This window comes from Amia ocellicauda, chromosome 4, assembly GCF_036373705.1.
Source record: "Amia ocellicauda isolate fAmiCal2 chromosome 4, fAmiCal2.hap1, whole genome shotgun sequence".
NCBI classification, from domain to species: domain Eukaryota; kingdom Metazoa; phylum Chordata; class Actinopteri; order Amiiformes; family Amiidae; genus Amia; species Amia ocellicauda.
The window spans coordinates 30,439,719-30,466,573 of NC_089853.1; the positions used below are offsets into that span (position 1 = coordinate 30,439,719).

The window sequence follows — 26,855 nt, forward strand, 5'->3', positions numbered from 1 at the left end:
TGCAAAGGGAAAAAATAAGGCCCAGGAATCTACAGTGTAAATTATAATGTATAACATCAAGGGGGGGGGGTGGAATCCCATCCCATGTCCATGATATTTTCTTTGCATGTCATTACCTTGGAATTCTCCATCACACTTTCGATGCAGTCGAAGTAGGAGAGATCACTGACTGGCTCGTTAGGATTATCCAGCATTCCCTTCACCGCCTACACAGGAGATGAGGTAAAGTGCAGAAATCACACACTGCTACTGAATAATGCGAGAGAGGGGAAACGTTTTACGTTGATACTAAAATTCACAACAGCGCTTGTGTACAGTCAGCAATTATTCAAGCAGTGCCACATTCCTCGTTTTATTTCCAAATTTGATTTGAAACAATGACTGTTTCAGAAAAACTGCAGCACCCTTCATTGTTACCAAGGATGCAAAATATTTTCATTAAAAGAACCCAGCTGAAGCTACAATCATGAACTCTGCTGTGGGTGCATATGAGATTTACTGTATTTGGCCAAGAACTTCAATATAGAGAGTGGTCTACAAATGTTGCCTTTTTAAAGTACATTCCATATTTCTGCCACATCTGGCAACTCTCTTCAGGGTTAGGGGCATGCTTGATGATGGAAAAACAGCTAACGGACCATTTACTGTAAACCATGCAGTCAGGTGATGATCTTTTAGGAAGTGTTACTGAACACCAGGGAGTAGGGAGGTGATCAGTGAGTACAGGGTCTGACACATTATGTACAGAACACTGTTCAAACAAATTAGATTGTAGTCACATAACTAACTAGGTTGCCATGGCACTATCAGTAAGGCAATCAGCTTAAAAAACAAACTATATGCAAGAAGGTCATTAGAATATTGGGGCAGCTGTTTTTGGAATAATGTAATATTGGTTATGCAAGTACGAATAATGTTTAGTTCTAGATATTGGCCTGACACTGATGTATACACAAATCTGGACCAGTTTACAGAACTATTTACATACCACCCATGTGATCTGTAAATATGTCTGAAAATTGAATTCACAGATCTTTGATTAAACTGGAAAGGCCAAATGTGTAGACAGATCGACAAGTATAGACCATAACTAAAAGACATACAGTACCTCCAGTTCTCGCAGAGCATTATCACACTCCTTCTGCCCAGGTGCCTGCTGGGTACACAGGGTGATTAACTGGTTAATGCTCTCCGTCACCGCTCTGAAAAACAAGGGCAATAATAGGACTGAAAGAGACTTCAGGGCTGCTTCTCCAACGCAACACGGGCAAGACGTGTAAGGCAATGTTCCACTCAGTTTGTGTGAATAAACTTCAACCAGCACTTAAGTCTCCCCTTTTGTCTCCAGAGCAAACCATCAGCTTCAATGTGCACACATATTGAACAACCACCTTTCTGTACGATGCAGTAAACAAGTGTGGCACCTTTATGTCTAATGGGATTACAATGCATCCATGTTGTTAACAGTTAAATGCGGAGGCTTAAAACAAGGTCACAAATTCTAGTATGTAATATAACCAAGAGTTAAATCATAACAAAAGGTTTAATGATATTGTCTGGAAAGGTGTAACAATGCAATAATCAAGAATTAATCCACAATTTCTCTACACACACTTTGTAACATGCATCTATCCATTAAAAAGATTTGTATGCATGCTGAAAAGTGTAAACGGTTTCCAGAAGCATACAAAAAGGTGAAGCATTAACATGAATTATTTAGGATTCTTACCTTGCCGCAGCTGCCAAGAGATTCTTGGCATTGGGCGCTCCGGGATCCACCGAGAGGGACTTGGCAGCCAAAAGCAGCTTGCTGGAAGCCATGGAAATGTTCTTGAGATTGCCAATGACCTGGATCTGGTCCTGCTTGCACTAAGATGACCAAACCCAACAATATGAATTGAAACAATACATTTATTCCTACGACTTGATGCAGAATGGACATTGATACGGGAACACTAGCATTTTCCTTCCAACCTGCTCCTACAATGGTGACACCAGCCCCTTCACTTAATTTTAAGCAAGCACGTGGTTTAGAGCTCCGTCAAAACAAGTCACACGCTACAAAACAGCATTTTTTATCTAGAATAGTTTTGTTGACAAATCAGTCCTTTTATGAAGGAGGATCTGTCTTCAGCCATAGCACAGTCGTCCCATTCATCTGAGCTGGCCAGATGTGCAACTGATTCCCCCTCTTCTGTTATTCTGTGCCAATCCATTGTTTCCTTCACCATCCCTGCCATCACCTGCAGCAACTTTGGTTGCGACTCTCGTACCACAAAATCCCATCCCTTCACAATACTCATTATACATCAGAACACGAGAAATAAATCCCTTTGAAGGTATGTAGAACCAATTGTGTCTGAATCGGTGTTAAAAATGTGTAATCAACAGTCACATCGGAAAATACAGTGAATATTGGATGAATTAAAATTCACTCGTGTGGTCTACTTATTGTACTGATTTACATACAGATTAAATATGTATATTTTTTATTGAACAAACATCTGTAACTGGCCATTGGATTACCTGTGTCTGGCCAGCCATTTCAATCCCAGCATCCAGGAACTCATCAAAGTCCTCGCTGAACTTTCCAGAAGCGACAGCCAGCTGGCTGCTCGTGCCCCGCGACGCGTGGACCACCTCCCCAGCCGAGTGGTTGAGGTCTGCTGCAGCCTGGTTCAGCTCACTCTGGGCTTCCTGGAAGGACTTGGTGCTTGGAGGAAGCTAAAGGATAAGGGAGACAGAAAGCATACAGTCTTCATATTGGTCTGAGCAACTGTCAAAACCAAAATGAGACAATTTGTTTTTCAAAACAGAGGAGGCATAACAGTGCAGGGTTTAAGAAAAAAAAAAAAGGATAATTTTGAATTTGAACTTTTTGTGAATCATACATTTTGTTATAGGTTTAATAATTTCTGGGAACCGATTTCTTTCATTTATGCCACAAAGGAACATATATCAGAACTAGGTTGTGGCTGCAGTTGCCCAACTCACAGAATCCACCAGGAGTTTCTTGCTGGCTTCTCCAATGCTCTTCAGCGCCATGTCTACATCCTTCTGGCCGGGCAGACAGTTCACACAATTGTTCAGGGAGTGGGACACTGCCTTCGCCACCTGCAAGTCAAAAGAAGTGAACATCAATCTTCACAGCTCTTCAACAGCACACGCGTGTCACCCTTGCGGTGTTTCCTTATTCACGACTGCATAAAATGAATGTTTGAAAGTCAAGTTTGGGAATTCAATCACAAACATAACTTCCAATAGTCAGATATTACAGTCTTTCATCAAGAAGGCATTTCCATAATATACAATGTTTTGTACAAGTTTGGTCTTGAAGCAGGGACTCCAAGGGCAGTATTTTTATTTTTTGTACACTGCACACTAGATAGCATCAAGTGATGATATAGTATAGCACCACCTGGAATTATGCTCCTGCTGGTTATCAGTCAATCTCAAGTTGTAGGGTGGGAGTGATCCAATATCTATTCAAAAGTATGCAGGTTCTCGTCCATTCTTAATTATTTGGATTTTACATTTCGAATGTAATAATCTGTGGATTATTTTATATCCCAGTAATTATTTAGGTAGTGGTATTAGGGGAAACAAATAATGTAATCAAACAGAAATATAAAGCTATGATATACAACAATTCTCAATTGATTCCATTACAGTCTTATATAAAACCTAAGAGACATTTCAAAGCATCTAATTTTAGAAAACATCAGGAAAGGCATAGCATTGTATTACATTTTACATATCATTGGTTATGTACATGGTAGATTTGCTTATTTTTGTTTTGAATCCACAAATCAAAGAGACCAGACTGGGTTGAATTTATTTTCTTCCGTTGAATCAATTTGATATGACTTGTAAACCTGACTTAAAAAAATATAATAAAATGAGAAGAAACTAAAATAACAATGGGAGTGCTATATTTCAATGCTACATATGAAAGTAAATAATTTGTATATGGCTTATATAAACACTCATGAATAACTGAGCAATACAATCCAAATCTAATTAACAGGATAGGGATAAATTCTACTAATGAATCAGCAACAAAATGGCCACAAGTGGGTCATGGTCTCCAAACTGAATTATAAGAATACATCTTAGAGCAAAATTAAAGTTTAAAATGCAAATTAACAAAAGCAGATTCAAGCAACTGATGCTCGTAATTTACACTTCTGTTACAAACATATGCCACCCAATATGTTTATTTCCCTAAAGGCCTGCAACGAAACAGGAACTTTGATGCTGCATTAATGAAACCCTGAAAAATGTCAGAGAACCTTTGAGGATACAGGAACTGGAACCGTATGAGCAAAATGAGAAAAATAACTATAACACGAGGGAGGCATTTAACAGTGGACCACAAAGAAGTGTGTTTGTGGGGAAGGACATTTCTCTGGTCAGTTTTCCTTACCTGTGCCAGTCTTTGCTGGCTCTCTGCGTCACCAGGGGAGACCAGGGCCTGCTTGGCCTCATGTATCAGCATGGCAGAGCCCTCCATCACATCCCTGGCTGAATCCAACATGGCAGCTGCTGACTGGGGGTCTGTGTTGGAGGCTGCTACACCACGGGCCGCCTGGGCTAGTGTCTTGAGGGCCTGGGCGGTCTCTCTGGCCGCAACACCTGCACAGGCATTTAAAACGTGATAAAAAAAAACTGAAGATGAAACAGAAAAACAGAACTTTTCATCATCATTAAATACATTTACTGAAAAGCGAGGGTTTTTCCTACATGCCAAGTAAGACAAGTCCTCAGATTCTGAATTCAAAAGGTATAAAGAAAAATGGAGAAGAAAAATAATTCATAAAGAGGATTTCAGTTTTGCATATCATCTCCAACCCTGAATAGATCAAGGGAGAATTCACTAATGTTGACTTTTATAATAACAGAGGTCCATATCAATAATTAGGGAGGAGAGCCAGGTGAGCCAGGCGAAATGGACATGCGTGTTAATGAGTGATATTTAAAAAGAAGCCGTATTGACTTAGAATAAAAGAAAGGCTTTTGTTCCTGATGGGTTGAGGGATGGGCGGAAAGAAAGGAAACCTGTCTAAAATGACAATACTGTTTTGCTACGCCGTTTGATGCCTTTGTAAGCAGAATATCAAGGTAAAAAAAAGAATTAAAGAGCAGCTTTTTTCCGAGGAGTGAGTCTGATAGTAAAATGAGGCCCCACTGGGGATGTGACCTTTCTATACAATATAAAAAGCTGGGATTAATGAGATGGAAAAATAGTACCTTAGGCTTTAGTGCAAGTCTGTACTGCCAGATACAGGGAACATTGTATTGGTGGGGATTTGTTCAGTGAAACTTATACTTTTTTTTAATTTTATTATTATAATGACGTTATTGACAAAAATTGCAGACTGTTAGACGATCATACTGAGGTTTCATTTAACATCCATAATGACATGGCTCCAGCCAAAGCAGGAAGTATTTGTGATGTCTGAATGATAAGTCAATTGTCATGGCAACACTGCCTTATATTAAATGTGTGCTTTCTCCCTATTTAGCAGCTTAGCCTAATTAAGAGTGGGTAATATTCACCTTCTGCACCAAACAGCTGTAATGTAAGGCCACAGAATACAGGCATGGAACCTGTTCCAACATCCTCCTTCTATTAAACCGGTTAATTTACTTCAAACAGGCTGTCAGCATTCCTGGCTTTTACATAGCTCAACGAGAAAAATGTTTAGGAGAGAATAATGAGATTCAGTCATCATTTTTTTTTTTTTTTATTTTGTACATTGAAAGTTTTTTCCAAAAACAGGCAAGCTGCAGGAGGAAACGTACCTAAAAATAATGAAAGTTGGTGTCGACACATTGTGAGTGGGCATCATGCTTTGTAAACACTATTGCTCATGTCTACCACATCTTGCTAAAAAGTCGCACACCAGTAGATGCAATTCCAAAACCAAAAATAAATAATTCCTCACTCTAAAGGGGTGGGTGTAACACAGGGAGTGTTATGCAGCACACAGTACAGTACCTGTATAGTGCTCGTTGCCTTGTGCAGCACAAGTCAGTAGCTGGGCCATTGATGAGCCGACCGCTTTGGATGTGCTCCCCAGATCCTGGGCACACTTCTCCAGCTGTAAAACACACACAGACCTCTCTCACCAGACGAAAACCTCTCCATGACATTCTTCATATTTCAGGCTTTTAGAATAATGCACTGAGACGTTAAAACAGGCATTGTGAACATTCAGGTTCAGTTTCTTTTCAGTCACCTTGGGGTTTCCACCTTAAGGCACAAAAAGATTAAACTCAACATGAGATCAGCAGACCTATATCGGCATTAAAGTTGAAGTTAGCATAATATATAATATAGGCATTACTATAATGTATTTCTTGTTAAGATGAATAACCACCTACCTCAATGAATCGGATAGTGGGTTAAGTGTTTTGTGATGCATGTAATCCAAACAGTAACCGTAATTGTAAGATAACATGACTGAAGCATCAGGTATGGCTGCCAACAACAACAATTATATAAAAAAAAAAAATAATAATAATAATAATAATAATAATAAAGACACTAACCGATTCTCCTGGGAGAGGTTTAAGCTGTCCGTCCATGGCAGCCATCTTGGCATCTTGAAGTTCATTCTTCAGTGTCTGGACCGCAGTGAGAGCTGAGTCGATTTCCATAGGTCCACAGGCCTCATGGGCCTACAAGACGAATACAAAAACAAACAAAAACTTTATCTTCATTCTTGTTCTTTAAGCTTTATAAGCCTAGGAGAACAGGTGCATCATACAATCAGTGAGAACAAATTATTTGAAAAATGTGTTTGTTGATTCTGTCTGGTATTAATTTTTCCTAGAAATGATGCAAAGCTTGTAAGATTTAATTTAAATCCTTTTCTATCCTGACAGCCACTCTGTTGACATCCTGCCTGTAATCTCTCAGTAAATAATCTGATAAACACTAGGGAGTGAAGAAAAAACAACAATACAACCAGGCATTTGTGGGAAATCTACTTTTCAGATTAGTTTGCTTCTGTGCACTTTTTTTTTAAATAAGGCAAACCACATAAACGGCATGTTAAAGCAACCAGACTACTTGTGGTCAGTCTCTACACTGCCCCCAGTCTGCAAGCTCAGCTCCAGTACCTTCTGTGCGGCCGTCCTCAGTTCAGCCAGGCTGGTGGCCAGGTTTTTGGCGCACTGTCCCAATTGCATGGCTGCTGCCTGGTCAGTTACAGTCGGGACTGCAGATTTTGCGGTTGTCACCATTCTACTCCCCGGCTTTAAGGAGAGCGGAAACAAAATAAAACCAATTGCAAACATATTTCCATAGCTGTGTTGAGTTTAAATCTGCTTTTCACAGAGAAGATATTTGCAAGCATAAATACATATAATACATCTGTGTGTATTTTAGCTCCAGAGTGCAATTACAGAGACAAAGAGCAGCAATCAGAGATTTATATAGGGAGGCAGGGATATTTTTATGCATCACGCTATGAGCACCATACTTTTGAATACAGATGGTCTGAGCCGTGCTGTGAGCTCCACCACAGTGGGGCCAATACCTGTAAAAAGTTTTGGCTGGCAATAATGAGAGCGAGCTGGGAAGTGAGGTCCTCTGCCTGGGCCTGGCTCCCTCTCACTCCCTGGACCAGCTGTGGAATGTGGTCCGCAACAGCCTGCAAAGTCACAAAACACAGCTGGTGGGCTTTACGGTAACTCTGAATTATTGTTCTCTCACACACATACTCATTGATAATTTGTAAAAAAAACAAAACAAAAAAAACAGAAGTTGCATGGGCTTTCTATATTTATCGGAGTAAAAATGACTAAGCTCTGAATTTGATGACACTTCATGGCACGTCATTGGCACAGCTGGTTTGGAAGCCATGTCTGTTAGGGTGTTATAAAGTAATTTGCATGGAAAATGTTGAAAACTGAAATGACATGGTTCTGAATACTTAATTTTAAAATCTAGCAAATGTATAAAACTGCCTTCCCATGTTCATTAGTTCCTCAAGTCTGTAGAAAATTCCACTTATTTATTCTTATTAGGCTATGGTTGATGAAATTCTAAAATCCAGGTTCTTTCATTTAGATATGCAGTCATACTTCATACCCGAGTTCAACAGTTCAATAGCTCAAGGAGTGGACAATAGTGCATGTTTATAGTACCTTACAGCTCTGCACAAGTTGCTGGTGAGCAGCAGTGTTCTTGTTGGATGCTGCTGCATTCTGGGATGCAGCGATAGTCTGGGTGGCAGCTGCGGCAGCCTGCTTCGCTGCATTCTGAGGGGGGAGAATAAACATAAAGGCACTTATTTAATCAATAGACAGCAGCATACCATAAGACTTTCATTGGCAAAACAACAACAAAAAAATCATATACCTTAAGAAACCATTGAAGGCCTGGCTAAAAAGGTGTCTTTTGTTGGCTCAGCATTTTCCAGTCTAACTGTGCTGTGCTAAGCTGAAGGATGATTTTTTTTTTTTTTTTTTTGGGAGGGGGTTGAATGAAAAGAGAGTCTCATAGCTCAATGTCCACACGACATATTCAAGAGTAAGTTGCAAGGTAAAATACATTCATGACATATCAAATTGGACATGCTTTTAAGAAATAAAATCCACATTAAAAATGACTGCCAATCTGCAAAGTATGCTCTTCAGAACTGCTGACACGAGTAGACCACTAACTGCATTCTTTCACAGAGCTTTGAGGAAGAAAAAGAGGGAAAAAAAGGAATTCCATGTTCTGTGGGTGGAGGGGCTGCGTAGGAAAACGAGTATCAACAACAGAAATAGCTTTGTCCTGTGGTGATGGAAAAACAAAGCTTCAGTTGCAGATTTTGAGAGCAGCAGTGGAGAATTGGCCATGTTAAAAGATTTTCAAAACAGTAGAATGTTTTTTGGTGTTTTTTTCTTAAGCTGTTGCTTGAACCACCATAAACAAGATCTACTTTAAAAAAAAAAAAAAAAAAAACCTCAAAGCCCAGAAGCAAAAAAATAAAATAGCAACTGCATAATCACTTACTGTCAGGAAAACAACAGATTCAATTTAGCTTTAAAAGCTTGTGGAGATGAGAATTTGGTGAGAAAAAAAATGAGCCATCATATAACAATTCTCATTTCTGTTCTCAGTGATTTATTAAGGCCAGAGACACTGGCATTCCCATAGCCTAGAGATACTACATAGAGGAATGAGCCTTTACCAATACTCTGGCCTGGAACAGTAAATGCACAGTGACTAGGACACACTAGCACACTGGCAACCAAAATCAACAGCTGGTTCATGGACTCCCTCTGAGAAAAGCTGCTTCCCAGACCATTAGTAAATCACCCCACACCATGTTATGAACAAGAGCAAGACCAGAACAACGGGCAAATAAAAGCAGCTTAGTTCCAACCAATTGGGAAATGCATTCCGCAAACCTCATCTATACCAACCTAATGGATTTACAGTCTATGGCAGGGCTGGGCAATTGCAGTCCCTGATGGCAACAGTTTTCATTCCACTGCAGGCCTACATTACTTAAGTGAAATTATTTATTTGAGGAAGAATTCAAATGACCCGCTTTTTTCCAAGATATTAAATCAGCTGTTAATTGAAAGGTACACATAAAATGCATAAAACCCCAGCCCTTGAGAACTCCACTGGAGTCTAAGGTGTAACTCACTATTTAAGTAATTCAGTTTATGTATAACTACTTTATGATCCGTTTTCTATTTTAATAGTGAAGAGCAGCGATGTTTAAACATTTGGGACCATAGCATTTCAGCCCATTATATTGCCTTCACACCATCAACACGGAAGTGGTAAGTCTGTTCTGATCACAGAGTAGCTAGTACCTAGTTTTGCCTTTCTGGTCCTAATAGATCATACAGTCTTGTAACAGTTAGCAGTAATGTCATCTTATTCAAAACATACAGGCCCACAGACATGTATACAGTGACCTGTGCGTTAGTCACTGGTGGTCACAAACTAACATAACAGCCATACCCATGCAATTAGCTGGAGCAAGACCCGTCATTTCAAAACATTTAAAATCTTGCGCTGCAAGTCAGTGCGATCAGTGATGAAAGACTACCACTACTTAATTTTTTTTATTTGAAAACAGTAATTAAGTTTGAACAAACACGAAGCACATACAATTGGCAAATAAAGTAGAAGTCGACTTCAATTGAGACCATGCACCCTTGAGGCTCTAAACAAATGGCTAGCCATGACAGATCATGTGGTGAACGAGGCAGACTGTGGGTGTGAACAGCAGCTGCAGTTTGTATCTGTGAAAAATGATGTACGCTCCAGTGACACCAATCAGACATTTTTTTTTTTTTTTTTTTTTCCTGTAGCCTCCGCATTCATCTTCAATTAATCCTGGTTTCTCATGACACTGTCCCAAATGGATAACACCAGCATGCTCATATCACCCGTCAAACCTGATACCCCACCTTTAAAATGACCAACAGCTTAAGCGATGTGGTCAAATAAAAATAAAATCTGACAGGTTATACCGTATCGTACATGACATGGCACACGATTCTGTGCTCCAGCTCCACTCACCTCCAGTCTATTGATCAGCTTCTTCTTGATGGCGTTCTGGGCGGCAGCGTTGGTGGCGACTCTCAGCCCTTCGGCCGCCTCTCTCAACCTCTGCTGCTGGTCCTCGTTCTCCGGATTGGCAGCGGCCCCCTGTGCACACAAACAGGCCGCTCGTCCTTAGTCTCAGTAATAGCAGCGGTGTACACATCCAGAAACTCATGGAACTACAGTGGTAGGACAGCCTCTGTGGACTGAGGAAACACTGCAGCATCAGGTAATCTGTTTGTTTTAATTTCTGGGTTTTACTTTTTTTGGATGAGCACTGGGGTTTATATACACTGATCAGCCATAACATTATGACCACTGACAGGTGAAGTGAATAACACTGATAACCTTGTCATCATGGCACCTGTCTGTGGGTGGGATATATTAGGCAGCAAGTGAACATTTTGTCCTCAAAGTTGATGTGAATAGAAGCAGGAAAAATGGGCAAGCGTAAGGATCTGAGCAACTTTGACAAGGGCCATATTGGGATGGCTAGACAACTGGGTCAGAGCATCTAAAAAAAAAAAAAAAAAAAAAAAAAAAAAAGTGTTCCCGGTCTGCAGTGGTCAGTACCTATCAATAGTGGTCCAAGGAAGGAAAAGCGGTGAACTGGCGACAGGGTCATGGGCGGCCAAGGCTCACTGATGCACGTGGGGAGCGAAGGCTGGCCCGTGTGGTCTGATCCAACAGACGAGCTACTGTAGCTCAAATTGCTGAAAAAGTGAATGCTGGTTCTGATAGAAAGGTGTCAACACACAGTGCATCGCAGTTTGTTGCGTATGGGGCTGCATAGCCGCAGACCAGTCAGGGTGCCCATGCTGACCCCTGTCCACTGCCGAAAGCGCCTACAATGGGCACGTGAGCATCAGACCTGGACCACGGCCTCCAAGGTGTTGACTTGGCCTCCAAATTCCCCAGATCTCAATCCAATCGAGCATCTGTGGGATGTGCTGGACAAACAAGTCCGATCCATGGAGGCCCCACCTCGCAACTTACAGGACTTAAAGGATCTGCTGCTAATGTCTTGGTGCCAGATACCACAGCACACCTTCAGAGGTCTAGTGGAGTCCATGCCATGACGGGACAGGGCTGTTTTGGCAGCAAAAGGGGGACCTACACAATATTAGGCATGTGGTCAATGTTATGGCTGATCGGTGTATATTTTGAATAATTCTTAGTCAACTTAGTTGACTTACTTAGTCAACACTGCTGACAAATGACAATGTTCCTATATTTTTTTTCTTCATTTATTTTGCATATATAAAAGATCCATAAGTAGAAAACCAATACCATTAATAGGGTCACAGAACCTACTGATATTTATTTGTGTGTGTTTTTTTTTTTTGTTTTTTGTTTTTTAATATGGATATAGGGCTAAGCTGGGTAATTGACAGTTAACGTAGCCAGGACCTTATCAGCAAAAGGAATGAGCACAACATTTGAATGCATTGCATTTAAAGCTTTCAGGTGATGCACAGCACAAATTAATATTAATGAGTGCATGTGCTGCCTGCATACCTTTTTGCATATATTAATGGCATTGTTGAACACACAATGATGTATTGCCTTTGTGAGGTAGCCTATTGCAAGGAAAAACACTATGGATGCCCTTGTCAATTATAAAGACAAACACATTATACTGCAGCTAATAGTACAGTGACTATATATTAGGCATCTTAAGAAATGGGGCAAATATCTGATTCTTTTCTTAGGTTAAATGATAATTGCTATAGAAATGTAACCCTTCTAGAGAACCCACAATGAGGCAACAGATCCAGAGTAAAGTTTGTATGTTTGTGTATTAACTATAAAAATATGTTCAGAGTATTAATGCAACCCCAAGGGGCTGCTGCACTTCAAATATAAAGCAAGTCAAACCTGTTAAGTGCTTTGGGTGCCTGTGTGAATAGCTCTATGCAAGTGTAAGGTATTATTATTTGTTTCAAGACTTATATGAATTTTATTCCAATGCAGGGATAAGTGATGGCTTATACCATGGATACTTTGAGACTGAATAGGATTTACATATTCCCCCAAAATTGAAATAAATTAAGGTATAGAGTGGCCATTAAATCTTTGTTGAATTGATAGCTGCTTAATTACCTTTTTTTTTTTAACAACTTTTTCCATTTCAATCTATTCATCACATGTACCTCTTCATATATAAAACTTGCTATTCCTCTAATATCATCCTAATTTGCACTGCTTATTAAATAATCAGCTGTTCATTGTTGCTTTTACAGATTAACACATTAGATTGGCAGTCAGTGCAAATTAGGGTTATACATTAATAAAGACAATGCCACTTGCAAATGTTTAAATATTGATAACTGTAAATGCTCTATTATATGCTCACAATCCTAGAAGACTTGTGTGGGCATGCCCCCACATAGCAAATTAAGTAGTACTATCCATTTACCAAAGGTTAATGTTTACAAAGGTAAAGGTGACAAATTCTCTCATCTTTCAAAATAATTCATATTTAATCTTAAGACTCCAAATTCACAAAATCTGATAGTGGAAAAAGGGACGGTAAGGCAAATAACCTAAATCCACAACAAATATTTACACATGCCGACGATGACATGCCAGAAACCATGTGGGGGAGACGCGTGAGACACTGAAAAGTCAGCGACAACATTTCATTGCTAGCTGCTGCCAATTTCCTGTCCCAATTCAACAGCAAGTCAGAATTAATGATACTGCTGAACTGCTGCCGGAAACGTCAAATCCACACAATGCTGAATACATAAATAAATACAACATGGCAGAGATGGCAATTTGCAATTAGAAACTACAACCTTTCTCAACTGATTTTAAATAGTATATAAAATGGATTTGCAACATGTTCACTAACACTAAAATAACCAATTTCACTTGCAAAAGCATTAAATGCTCTGGAAAAGAAAACCAGGATTGCTCTCAAGGTGCTGTAGGATTATTACATCCCAACACTGAAACAATGTCAACTCCCTTAGCACCACCAAGGAAACGCATTTCATTTTCAACTATGTTCGCTAAAAGCAAAGAGGCATAAAATATTGTCTGCTTTTTGACAGTTACCAAGGAAACCATCGACACAGCATCCTTGTATCCCTTAATAAAGCCAGCGATGTCGTGATTAATGTGTCACAGATCTAAAGCGTCTAACAAGCGATCAGCTATCTTTTCATTTGCCTCGGTATTTCATATTAATAATATCCTAGTAATTTATACTTGTTGGAGATGGTGAAAGGTGATTAGGAGTAATTTGTGTTGTTTAATATACACCCCCCCCACCAAAGAAAAAAAATAAAAAAAATTTAAAAAATGAACAAAATGTAGTGGTGTGAGCTTTTCTACATAAGCTGAATGTTAAATATTTGTTATTATTTAAGCCTGTTAAATAAGAAGAATAATAAGTCTGTTTTGTCATGTGACTCAGACTTGACTACTGTGCTTAATGCAGACTATTTCATAACCTCAAATCTAAAACAAATTCATTTGAAAGAATAGTGAATAGCCGTCTATTATAGACTACAAGTTCAAAAGAATACTTCAATTTGCAGTGTTGTTTGAACAACCGCCTCCTAAATCATAAGTTACTCAAACCCAGAACAATTAAATCTCTCTGGAAAAAGGTTCAAGACAAACAAGAGGGAGAAAAAAGTGAAGAGATTATCTTCTTCCATTATACATGCATGCATGTAGTTTTACAATTAAGTTATTGTGATGCATCTTAAACTCAATGGCTCACGAGGTTTACACTATGGAGGGCCATTTCAAACAGATCCAGATTTCAAAAGCTCGACTGAGGCTGCAGGAACACCATTTGTCACATGTTTCAAATAAGCTGAACGAGTGAGATTTCAGTGAAACAGTTCCTCTACAAGACACAGACCTTCCCCATTCAGCTGTTCAAAGGCAATGCTTTCTCAGGGATGTCAGTTCTTTTTTCACTGGTGCATACATTGAAAAGGTCACCTTGCTTTGGGAGAAAACAACAGACTGTGCATCACTTCAAATTCTGCAAAGGATTCTTGAGTGGAACATTCAGAGGTCCCTAGAAGGAGGTTTACAATGCTGTCATCTGAAACAATTTCCATTGTCTGAAAAAACAGAGCACGAGGGGTCTCAATCAAGTTAGTTTTATAGGTGATGCCATATCAACAAGGGCCCAAAAAGACATGGGAACATCTTTTTTATTGATGAATAAAGCATATTTCTTGTTCAATTAATGGAAGCCCAGGTCCTTGAGGGCTGAAGTGAATACAGGAGTTAGTTCCCAGTAAATCTAGGTTTCTAACACTGGATCACATTACCTTTGCGGCTTCCACCATTCGGGCTGTAGCATCTGCCAGGAGTTTAGCGGCAGCAAGTAGTTTCTTTGAGTTGTCCACATCTATTTCAGCCTCAGCATCCGATCTCATGGCGTTCACTAAATCAGAGGTGGCCTGGGCCAGGACTCGAGCTTGCCGTACCATTTCCCCTACACATGCAAGCAGAAATTGGGAACTTAATCCAACGTCTGACATTACACTTTCACTTCAGTAGCAAGAAAGGGGAGGAAAGAAATACACGTACTGTTCAGAATATATGTTTGGTATCAATTCACAATCATCTGGCATACTGTTTGTCAGTGGCAGAGGAAGGTGGCTGTGCATCTGAAGGTTTGGACTGAAGACCAGCTCTCCTCCAGTGTAATTTTAGATTAGCACATCAATTAAATAAGATTTCTAAAATGCACTGAAGCATTTCCTAAACTAAGTCACACTTTAAATTGGAGAGAGGCCACTACATTTTTTTCTTCTTCCCATTCCACATTTTCACCCATTTCATTCATGGTCATGTATAATGAAAATGTAATGTTAATTAATTAAACTGGGACCAGAAATTTTCTGTTTTGGATAAAAATAAAAATCAACAAACAGATTTATTAATTGATCAAGTGTTCTATTCTATAGTAAGGGATTACATAGATATGCAGTTTGAAATAGTCGTTCTTACCTGGAATCTCTCATCCATCTCGCTCTCACAATGTGTGTAAACATTTAGCATTAGACATATGCATGGTATATATTGGCATCTTTTCTCTAGCAAGCACTAATTTTATAGATTTTAGATTTTGTTTTAGAAATGTATACATTCTTAGGGTTAATTCATGAAGACCTAAAACTATGATTAAGTTAACTTTTTAGGGTTTTAATATATTCAAAAAGAGGTTCTGTTCTGTAAAAGTGTCTATAATTTTGAAAGATTTTATATACATAACAGAGTGTTTTTATAATCTTTTCAAATGGGTACCAGTGAGAAAAATATGCAATATTTCACAGCAGTCTGTATTGCTATGTGTATCCTAAAGAAAAAACAAACTTATATTGATTCTCCTTTTTTCTCCCCTTTTAAACACTGAACTATAATATCAGCAAATCAAAACTGTCAAACATGTCAAAAAATTGTAGCAGGCAGAGCTTCAATTCTTTCATGTCAGTTGGTAGTATGATTGTTTGCTTTGAATCAAATCGAATGTGACAGGTGTCTCTGGAACGTGTAGATGCGTCTTATCGCTGCCAATCCCTGTCAAAACTCCCCAAGATGTGAATCCTCCACAATAACAGAAGCCTAGAGTCTGAATCAATCTAAAAAAGTAAGTTCCCCCAAACCGCTCCACGTCTATCTTCAACAGTGCTTTTAAGAGTTTCAAATAAATACAGACCAGACATAAGTAATAAGATGCTGCAGTGTGGAAAGAACAGGTTTATTCTGCAACTGTGCAGAGTTCTGGCACAATGCGAGTTTTACTTTATGGAGTTGTAATTGCTTGACCATCAGCCCCAGGCCTGCAGAGCCAGTTCAGTTTTAAGGTCACCCAAAATCCACAGTTAATAAGAACTGAGGATCAGTTAATTAGTGATTCATTAAGGAAGTCACTTATTCAATTAAGGGAAGAGGGCTCATGAGTCAGACAGGTGTTTGTTTCAATGGTCTCCAACCGACTGAATTTACCAAAACACCTGCTAAAATGATCAGAATTTATTAATCAAGGAGTCAGTGGGATGACCGTGTGATCTGCCCCATTGACCCTGTTTTTGCACATCCTGCAGCCCCACAAATTAGATAGTAGGTCGTGATCCTCACCCCACTCACCTGCGTCTCCCATGGAGCTGAAGATGCTCTCAGTGACCGTCATGATGGTGTCGGTGGCCTGGTCGTAGCGGCCTATGGGCTCCCCACGGCTGGCGTAGTGCCGGACGTGCTGCAGCAGGTCGCTTAGGGCCTGGCCCACCACGCTGGCAGCCGCGCTCACCTGCTTCAGGAGCTCTCCATCGTCAGTGGCGGACTGGCAGGCCTTGACACAGCCCTCCACCGAGCGGTCCACCAGCTTGCCCGCCTCGATCAACTGCTCCTGGCACACGGGCGAGCTGATGGTGGGGCTCACCACCTGAAGACACACCGAGAGAACCATCAGGGGCAGGTGGGAAATGAGGCCCGGTGGGTTAAGATTTATGATACAGGTTTAAAGTCACAATATTCAAATTTCAAATGTGTCACAGATGCCCATCTGCCACAGGCTTAGAATAGACACACTTTGGCTTCTCTTAAATTTTCTAGCTTTCAAAAGTCAGAGAGGGGTGATAGGGAAAGATATCTCTTATGTAAGGTGAATTAGGAATTATTGACAAAACAAAACAAAATGCTGTGTGTACTTAAATTGTAAATCAGTGGTGTTAGTTTTATTAGATTCATTCTCTTATTAAGCCCAATGGGGCATCAGGAATAAAATACTTATTCTTCAAACAAAACACCAGTGCATATCACACACAACTTCTGATCAAAAACAGCTTACTGATTAAAAATGCTTAGAAATGGAACATATTTATCAAATGATCTCAAAGCGAGCTGGCACTTGAGTTCACTGGCTAAATTCCAATATGATAATGATCAAATCCTACCCATATGTACTCTGAGGAACTGAAGAGTTTCATACCATTCTAATCTAATACACCTGTTTTTCTTTGAGCGTATGTTTATGCGCTATAGCACTGATCTTGGCTATACTGGTGTGGGTATCAGGTAGACCTGTAGTGGCATACGTACCTTAGCACAGGCGACCAGCTGTGAGGTGGAGAGGGCGCACTGCGTGGCAGCTGCAATCACTCGGTTCTGCAGGACGGTATCCTCAGCCACCTGTGCTACGTTCTTGGCCTTCAAGACCAGCATGGCAGCTGCATTGGCCACTGCTTTAGCTAAACTCATCAAAATATCCTGAAATGCACAAATGCCCGGCCATGGGGGAGATTAGATGAGCACCTAATGAGCCAAATCAAGAGTTAGTCAAGTCCACTTTAGTGTCAGTCTCTATCTTATGGTCAACAAGGAGCACTGACAACTTCCATAAATAAGGAATAGTTCAGAAGATGCAAATAGGATAGATGTGATTAAAAGAAACCAAGGGATTGTATATATAGCAAACCCCTGGTAATATCAGTAAAGCACAAAACTTAAATCAACACTATTTGGCCCTCATTGTGGACATAGGCTTTGACTTGGAAATTCAGATTCAAAAGAAGGCAAAGCCAATAAACAGGGGAAATAATGAAAATGTAATGTTAATTATTTAAACAGGGACCAGAAAGTTTCCGTCTTGGATAAAAATAACAAATCAACAAACAGATTTATTAATTGATCAAGTGTTCTATTCTATAGTAAGGGATTACAAAATAATCATTCTTACCTGGAATCTCTCATCCGTCTCGCTCTCACCGATGTGTCGGAGCAGGTCTCCACTGGCCTGTCCAATACTGCCCGCCGCTGTGAGCACTGTCTGGCGAGGCTGGGGGATGAAAACAGTTACAGCCTCAAACCAGGGCTAATGAAGAGAAGCACTGGAGTGGCAGTCAAAGGTTTACCTACCCCTGTTCAACCAACTGGAGTCTGTACAGTTTTCCCTAGCTGAAATCAGTGCTCCATAACATGTAACTGATAAATAGGTGTGGATTAATGAACAATGTAGATTTCACTTAATGAAGCAGCAATTAAGTGTTTCAAATGAAGTGTGTGAATCCTTTTAGCTACAACTGTATGATTATTTCCTGCTAAAGAAACTGGATATTAGAACAATACAATTATTGAATAAAACAAAAAGGGGGGTGGGGGGATGAAAATAAAACTGATATGGCATATAAAACCATTTTGGTACATATTTGTGTAATATGTTCCGAATTTTATATTGCTAATTCCCAACTGTTTCCTCCAGTTCGCTGCTGATTACATTGGTATGGTTTTGTCAAGATATGCCTTAAGATGTTGGTTTTTAAAAGCAGCAAAGGAATATAACTCAACTGTGAGAATCCTTTGGGACATACATTTTCAAATTTCACCAAGTACTTGCATCCAAAAGATAAAGTCCTGTGGTTGTCTCAATTAGAGGACCAAGTCTGACAAAGGCTCTGTGTGTGCTAAAAGGTACCGCACAAACTCCACATGAAGCAATTGGAATACATCAGACACTCTGAGAAGCACGTCAGCTAGAGATAGTGTGTTATGCCAGGAACAACCACAGGGGCTCAATTTATATTCTTTACTTAAGTCTTTTAAAGTCAAAACATTGGTTTGCATAAAATATTCTGGAGTTGAAAGCTTAGCAGATTACCCTGTATATGTATGTGTGGTGGGGGAAACTGCCATTGTGAGGGACAAGCATCATTCTTTTGGGGTTTGAAAGTCAAAGCATTTCAAGGAACCAGCCCACCCCCATGTCTCACCTCTCCTGATGCAGGCTCCACAGCTTTAAGCAGGTCTGACACTGCGCCAGCCAAGGTCCGCGCCGCACGCATTAGGTCCTGCCCGCTGCCCACCTCATCCTCCATCAGAGCTGCGAGCAGCTTCACCCCCTTGGACATCTCAGTCAGGTTGGAGGAGATAGTAGTGATGGCACAGCCCACAGCAGTGTAGTCCGTATCTGCCGGGTCACCTACCAGATAAACAAATCCAGGGTTAGCCCTGTCCTACGGAGTCTTTCTGAGGGTACGCGATGGCAGCAATCCCTGTAGGACATCTTGGTAACACATAACTGCATCGAAAGTAGTTAGAGCCATCCTAAGGAATGAACAGCCATCTTTTGAAAGTTAATATAACTGTGCCTAATTCCTAGTATACCACTATTAGATCTTAATCTGCACACATATACTGTTCTCATACTGTTCTGCATGTTTGTTTTAAATACACAGTTACTGCAGGTATGTAGATTTGATGTTCATGGAATAAATGTTCAAACAATGGAAAACGCTTATATATTCCTACATTGGTGTCCATCATAAAACAGACAGTGCCAGTTTTAAGATAAAATAGAAGAGAAACCAGGAATTCAATAGATGTGTATGCAAATGTTAAAGGCTCCATTAAACACGCTAATTAAGCATCTTGGGAAGACGTGGAGGATGACATAACTGGTCAATACCAGCAAGAGAAGAGGAGCAGGGCATCTCAGCAAGACATCAGCTATGCCAGCCCCAGTACCAGTCACTTTGTAGAACCATCATCTTCAAAGACAATATTAAACTTGCAACTTATACACAACATCCTGCAGTTTTTATTTATTTTGTATGAAGTGAAAACCATTAAGTCAAATGTATAGTCCATCAGTTCTCAAATATCATTGCAGCACATACATTAATAAGCACTGCAACTTTTCATCATAATGTTACAGTGTGGTTTATTGCAGACGACTCGTAAGAGTTCAAGGAGCTCACCCGCTGTAAGGTTGACTACGGAGGCCGTTCCCGCTGTGATCGCATCGACCTGGGAGTGAATCTCGTGTTTTGACTCATCCACTTTGTTCTGAATCCAAACCCTTGATGCCTTGAAATATAGAAAGACAAGACAATATGAATGAGATCTCAAAGGGATCAAAATGAAATACCTCACTGGGGATTTATTAGGCATCCTTTATTGTTAACACAGTCATTGCTTCCCTGTATTCCTCCGACTTTGAATACTTAAGCATTAATGGCCCTCATTGTCTGTTTCGTTGTAGGCAATTTCCCCAATAACAAGAGCAAAGTCTATATTATTTCCAATGAAATTTATTATTGAAATTATGATCTGCCCTACAAAACACTAATGATATTAACCCATCACATAAGGGGCATTTTACTTTATATAACTATATCAAACCTTTGTTTATTTTGTATAGTAAATGCATTGTATTGTTCCATATATGCCTTTGTATTATTAACGGCAAGATGTCTTGGATAAAGGTGTCAATCTAATGAATGAAAGCATAAAGTATTAACCAGTGCAATACTTGCAACATTTTGTGAAAAGGACTGGGGAAACTGGACATCTTATACAGCACGACACTCATGCACTGTGGACTCACCATGTCCTGTCCCAGAGGTGGGAGGTCATCCACTTCACTGAGGTCGGACTGGGCCTGCTGAACTGCCTGCATACTGGTGTTGATGGTTCCCATTAGAGCTTGCTGTGCTGAGCTCTGATATTAGAAACACCAACAAGACAAAGATCACCAGTACTGTATTCACTTGGTCACATAGTACTGCATCTTATGTGGACAAATAAAGTCACATCACCTTTTCAATCTTCTGAAATTCTGATCAAGTCCACCCTGGTTCAAAGAAAGTGAATACACTCTAAGCATCCACATTAATCTTCCTAAGAGTACATTCGCATGTGCATGCCAAAGAGCTTATTTGCTTCAGTGGACCCTTTTCCATAACCACTTCCTACAAACATTTTGAAAGTAAAGCTCCTTATTGAATGGTTTTCAAAAACAGCAGCTTGACTTGTGGGCTTCATTATGGTATTGAAGGGCTTCTGCTCACCAGTGGTGGCATGTGCCCTCTGTGCATCTGACCGGTCATGATTTGTTGCTGAGCAGAGGGCATGCTGCCCATGTTGAAGGTCTCTGGCCCACTGGATCCTGAGCGCATGACGGCTGGCAGCGCTACACACCCGTGCTCCACTCTGCCCACACGGTTAAACTGCTGCTGCAAGATGGTTGACCTGCAGGGAGGACAGAGGCTTGTAAAAGAACACAGACGGGTTTCTACTCCCTAGAGTTTAAGTCTAAGGGTTCCCATGTGTGGAACTGGAGGGATCCAAGCAGGATGGGTTTCTGCACATGAACGCTTTAAGACAAACTAATTTAATTCAGTAAAAAAAACAGACCAATTATGTAATTAAAAAATAGGGGGTGGTGATTTGGGCAACCCTGGTTTAAGTGAACTACAAAGTCCAAAATAACATAAGGCATTCATTAACATTGCTGCACAATATGGGGTTATTCACTCTTTTCACTTCCTGACAAAATATCAAATTGCTTTCATGTCTAATGAAAGATATCTTACAGCAAAGGTTCGAAGAAAAACTTGAGATAATACGTCAAACATAATCAAACCTTACTATTGCAAGTAAAGTAAAGTAATTTATTTAAGAAACATGGAATCAAATGGAATTGTATTGAGAGTTTTATAATAAGACTATACATTATTAAGCAATTCCCTGGGGAAAGTGTATGGATCTTTTACATTTTTGCTATTTTTAAACAAATATAGTTTTATGTATTTATTTAAGTTGAGGAGAAATGTGTGAATATTAAACTAACAATTATTTAATTGTTATAAAAACAATAACAAAAATGTAGCAATGATAATTTGATTAAATATTGTTGGTTTTCTGAAAAATACATTGGACAGGAATCCAGTATTGTTTCAGAAAAGTGCAGTGAAAGCAGAAACCTCTCTTTAAAAAACAAAAGCATGCAGTCTTCAGCCCCTCTGCTAAAATAACCAATTGCTTTGGACTTTATTTAAGCAAGGAAAACAAAACAGTCCATGAAGCCAACAATGCCACACTGGAGTTTCTGTCCAGAGGGGCTGCGGGTAAAACAGGACTTTCAGACTTGTTCCAGATTATGCATGTTGAAAAACACATCTAATTAAAGCCTGCTGTGTAAAGCACTTTTGACTTGAGTGCCAAGACAACCCCATGATCTATAAGGCACGCAGCTATGATATCTAATATTAATCACAGAGCTCCTAGTGCGGCAGCTGCTGCTTTCAGGCTTTGTTTTAAAGGATGGCAGAGCGGATATCCTCTAAGGCCAGGCTGCTTGGCCCACCCAAACAAGACAGACAGCAGCTGCTAGAAATGACTGTAAAACCATCATGTGGTTTTACAATTTCAGATATGTATTAATAAGATCACATTTTTAATTATTAGGATTTTTTATTATTTTTTGCATATGGTTGTTACAATAATACTGCTCTCTCACCCTGGGCACAACGTTTGGCAGAGCTCCTAACTAAGTTAATCTGGGAAAGCAATATCAATAGAGGCCACTCTGCAAAATAGCTTCCTTCATTTAAGGATTGCTACCTGCAGGTATATTCTTTCAATGTGCACACAATAAGAGAGGTTCAATTTAATATTGTTCCTGTAGAAATGTACTTAGTCATATTCATAAATGATCTTTTGTAAATCCATTATACGTGATCAGAAATTAATGAGATTAGTCTAATCCTTCACACTTGCAGTAAAAAAAAAAAAAAAAAATTATATATATATATATATATATACATATACATATACATACATAAAAAAAAAAAAAAAAAAATGGTAATGTGATTTTTTTTTTTTTTTTCTAGTTTCCATCTGGTTTAAACTTTAATGCAGTTTAAGGCAGGGATCTTCAAACTGCTAAACAAAATGGCAGACCAACAGAAGGAGGTGACTGTTTGAGGGAGTACATTGCCTTAACGGTCTAATGCAACAAGGGCCCAACACAAGTCAAACAGATTGAAACATTTTTACAGGAAGGTGACACCACTGTTGCAATTAGTTAAGCTTTAAAGACACCGACATGTCTCAATAAAGAGAACAGAATGGGGGCTTTTGTCAGCACCGTTATCTATACGCTGAGGTGTTTGAATAGGATTGTGTTGGGCCTAGTCGGCTGTAAACTGGGGAGGATGTCTGGAGAAGCTCTTACTTCTTTGGAGATACAGATTCTTCTAACATGGTGGATTCTTCATCTCCCTCCAAGCCAAACCGGTCCTTACTTTGTTTCTGTCGAATAAGGAACACAAGTTACAACACCGATTCCTCCTATTCTATAGCAAAGTTAAGCACCAGATCTCGATTTCTTTACATTCATCAAATATATTGCAGGGTCATATTCATACCTGATTTACAAACACTCTAAAGGCATCTTTTACAATTAAACACAGTTCATTGTACAATCATGCTTAACGCCCTTTTCAAATGTTTACTCCACATGCTTATTCATAGTCTCGGCATTAATGGTGCTTGCCTTTTTAAGGATGATGTCAATGTATCCAGCAATGAGTTGTGAAATCTGTTCACCTTCTGTGGTCTGGACTGAGTAGTAACTTTCCTGATATTCCCCAAAATCCTGCAGAATGAAAGCATTTTTCAGGCATATTAGAAAACAAATTGCTCAACATAGACAATGCGCAAATTCCTTAATTTAAATATGTATTCAGCAGTGGAACTCTCTCCCATCTGTGTAACTGAAGGAGAAATGTATGCATTTGAAATAATGAGGTCCTGTTATTCAGTGAATAGCTTTTCCACATTGAGTGAGATTATCTGGAAAAATGAACGACGAAGTATGGCTTTTTGAAGATCCAGTGAAGTAGCAATCTGTAAAAGCATGTTCTGATAAAAGAAAAATGTACAAGGGCATATAGAAGCAACAACAAACTGAAACATTCATCATCTATCCTAACTTCAATAAATAAACGTCTGAAATACATAAATAAGAGGAAAAAGTTAAATGATTAAAAAGTAATAGAATCACAAGTGTAATGAGCCCATATTACCGATATCTTTGTTTATGGTTTTGTTGCATTTACAGTAGGGCGTCGTCAAATAGTTTAAAGCAAATGCATCGGTATCACTTCCAAGAATATAAAATTAAGTATTTAGTGGAGAATATAAATTTGTAGGTGTCAGAGAGGAAGTTATGCTTCCTTTTGTGCTACATTAACATTCCTAATGTTGCTTTGTGCCAGGCCTGAACATAGAATAAATAAACCACCTCTTCCTCCGCCAACATACTGAAAAACAGAATCTATGCGGATGGAAGATTGAAGTAAAACACTTTGATGGGAGGCCGAGACACACTCCATATATATCCACAAAGAGCAGTGGGAGATCTTTACGTTTAGAGAATAAGGTTATACCTTTGAAAAGTCTTTATAAAAATATATCAATACGCAAGTACAATTTTGATGCAGTGTATCAGCAAAATTACCACTTATCCGATAAGCGTATTTAAACTTAATTTTGGATGTTCGTCTTTCCATACGCTTCTCAGGGAGGTCACTTAAAATATCTGCCTTCATCATCAATATAGCCTTTTCCGTTTTCCAGTTCTTGTCGTCTTGTTCACTTCCCAACATTGTGATCGTAAATTTGTCAGATTCATAAAAAAATATATATTATTATTATTATTATTATTATTATTAAAAACAACTGAAGGAAAGTGCAGATAAAGCATTAAGTAGGCCGCAGCCAAAAGAACACAAGTCTAACTTCAAAGGGCTTGTCTTTATGAAAATGAAAGGAGGTGCTCAGCTCAGTTCTTTAGCAAGTGGTTCTACAAGGAGATTTTGTTATTAGCGCTAATTAGGTATCAATGATTTAACAAAGAATTTCACTAGAGCATAGACCCCCTCTCCCTTCTATGCTGGCAAGTATTTTCCTCCTGGAAAACATAGAAAAATATTTTTCTTTCTAAAAATGCATTTTTACTTTTACACTCTAACCTAGTCATCATTAAAAATGTAACCATCCTTTTAAATGGTTTAGGATTGCCTTCTCAATCAAACAATATCTTGCAGGGTTTGGTATTTTCTAGACAATGGCCCTCCATTACAAGCTCACTGTTGCTGAAGCAGAGGGGTCTCGGCTGCACTGCAAAGATGTCAGTTCAAGGTGTGAGTGTGCACGTGTGTGGAGAGCAGCACATCTTCTCATAAGGAATTAGAGAGGGTGTACCAGAGTGAAGCTCTTTGGTGAGGCCGCCCATCTCTTCACGGTAGTCAGCGGCCACTCCTGAACCACGTCTTTGGTCTTCTCCTCCACGCGCATCACAGAGTCTTTGGTTATGCCCAGCAACCGAGGGACTAGTTTGTTCTTGCTTTTCATTTTTTCCTGAAGATAAAATGAAAATATGATATGCAGAAAGTGAGTATGCATTGGGGGGCTGAGTTACACTACAGTATGTATTTAATATTTATATCTTTATATATTTTTTTAAAACCTTACTCTAATACAGCCCAGGCCTATTGAAATCAAATGCCTCACTTTTGATGTTCCCTTTCATCTGGATTCTTTCAGCAACTCACAATGTGTTTTGCAGCTGCCGATATTCTAATGTGCTATGCAGTGGGTTAAGGTGCCTGCATATTAAATCAGAAGATGTGAATTAGATGTAGGAATAATTTATTTTGTAACACATCAGACAGACTCCAAAAATGAGTCTCTCCTCTGATTTTTAGTAAAAGTGATGCAAGACCAATGGTATTTCTTTGGATTAGATTTAGAAAATTACACAATTCACTTTAAAAGGTGAGTGCTGTAATACCAGCAATTTCAGATCTTCAAACATCACCAAGTAGAAAATACATGAATGTGCATTATCCTGATACAGTTTCATTTTTATTTATTTTACATATAGGATCCCAAAAAGATTTACTAAAAGTATTTACAAGTACTAAAATTATTAACGGGTGTAATTATTATCCCCATCTAAATATGTACACAAACAAAGCATAAAAAAGGAAAGGAAAAAACAAAACAAAACAAAACAAAATGGATCTCAAACATCTAAAACAAAACAGAGGATGCTGGGATCGTGAAGCTGTTAGGGCATATAGATTTGGCACTAAAAAGTATATTAAAAAAAAAAATGTATTGTATTATACTTGTATTAAAGGTTCATGTTATTCAGTAATTGTTAATAAACCAATATAATAACCAGCACACTGAGGAAGGTCAACCCATTTCCACTGTAACTTCAATTACACCCACAAAAGGAATTGGCATGGTTTAGCGGGTTGTTCATTTTTTTTTTTTTTTTTTTTTTATAAAAGCCCTTAACTTTTATTCTGATCAAGAAAAATGGTCTCCTAGCGAGCACACCGATAGATTATTCAGAGACCAACTGCTTAGAACACACAAACGATTTTACACAGCTAAGCTGCCCTATGAGTCTGTGCTCCGTGAAGTCAGGACATAATGAGGTTGCCGATGCCAAGGG

The 26,855-nt window shown here is 39.2% G+C and overlaps 1 protein-coding gene across 2 annotated transcripts in view; it reads right to left on the reverse strand.

Moving 5' to 3' along the window:
- The window catches only part of LOC136748257 (talin-2), a 130,130-nt gene that overhangs the window by 26,591 nt on the left and 76,684 nt on the right, over positions 1 to 26,855 (reverse strand). Inside the window, exons 11-33 of one of the 2 annotated variants that reach the window (XM_066701857.1) lie at positions 25,592 to 25,747; positions 23,880 to 23,981; positions 23,559 to 23,635; positions 21,391 to 21,571; positions 20,928 to 21,041; positions 20,299 to 20,407; positions 19,312 to 19,520; positions 18,282 to 18,380; positions 17,645 to 17,812; positions 16,694 to 16,988; positions 14,869 to 15,035; positions 10,544 to 10,672; positions 8,158 to 8,271; positions 7,548 to 7,661; positions 7,129 to 7,263; positions 6,556 to 6,684; positions 6,002 to 6,104; positions 4,427 to 4,635; positions 2,995 to 3,114; positions 2,527 to 2,724; positions 1,730 to 1,869; positions 1,109 to 1,202; positions 117 to 206 (exon numbers count right to left, since the gene is read on the reverse strand). In XM_066701857.1, the coding sequence (XP_066557954.1) occupies positions 117 to 206; positions 1,109 to 1,202; positions 1,730 to 1,869; positions 2,527 to 2,724; positions 2,995 to 3,114; positions 4,427 to 4,635; positions 6,002 to 6,104; positions 6,556 to 6,684; positions 7,129 to 7,263; positions 7,548 to 7,661; positions 8,158 to 8,271; positions 10,544 to 10,672; positions 14,869 to 15,035; positions 16,694 to 16,988; positions 17,645 to 17,812; positions 18,282 to 18,380; positions 19,312 to 19,520; positions 20,299 to 20,407; positions 20,928 to 21,041; positions 21,391 to 21,571; positions 23,559 to 23,635; positions 23,880 to 23,981; positions 25,592 to 25,747 (3,252 nt within the window). Of the gene's footprint in view, positions 1 to 116; positions 207 to 1,108; positions 1,203 to 1,729; positions 1,870 to 2,526; positions 2,725 to 2,994; positions 3,115 to 4,426; positions 4,636 to 6,001; positions 6,105 to 6,555; positions 6,685 to 7,128; positions 7,264 to 7,547; positions 7,662 to 8,157; positions 8,272 to 10,543; positions 10,673 to 14,868; positions 15,036 to 16,684; positions 16,989 to 17,644; positions 17,813 to 18,281; positions 18,381 to 19,311; positions 19,521 to 20,298; positions 20,408 to 20,927; positions 21,042 to 21,390; positions 21,572 to 23,558; positions 23,636 to 23,879; positions 23,982 to 25,591; positions 25,748 to 26,855 lie in introns of both variants that reach the window. The other variant, XM_066701856.1, reaches the window with a different exon arrangement.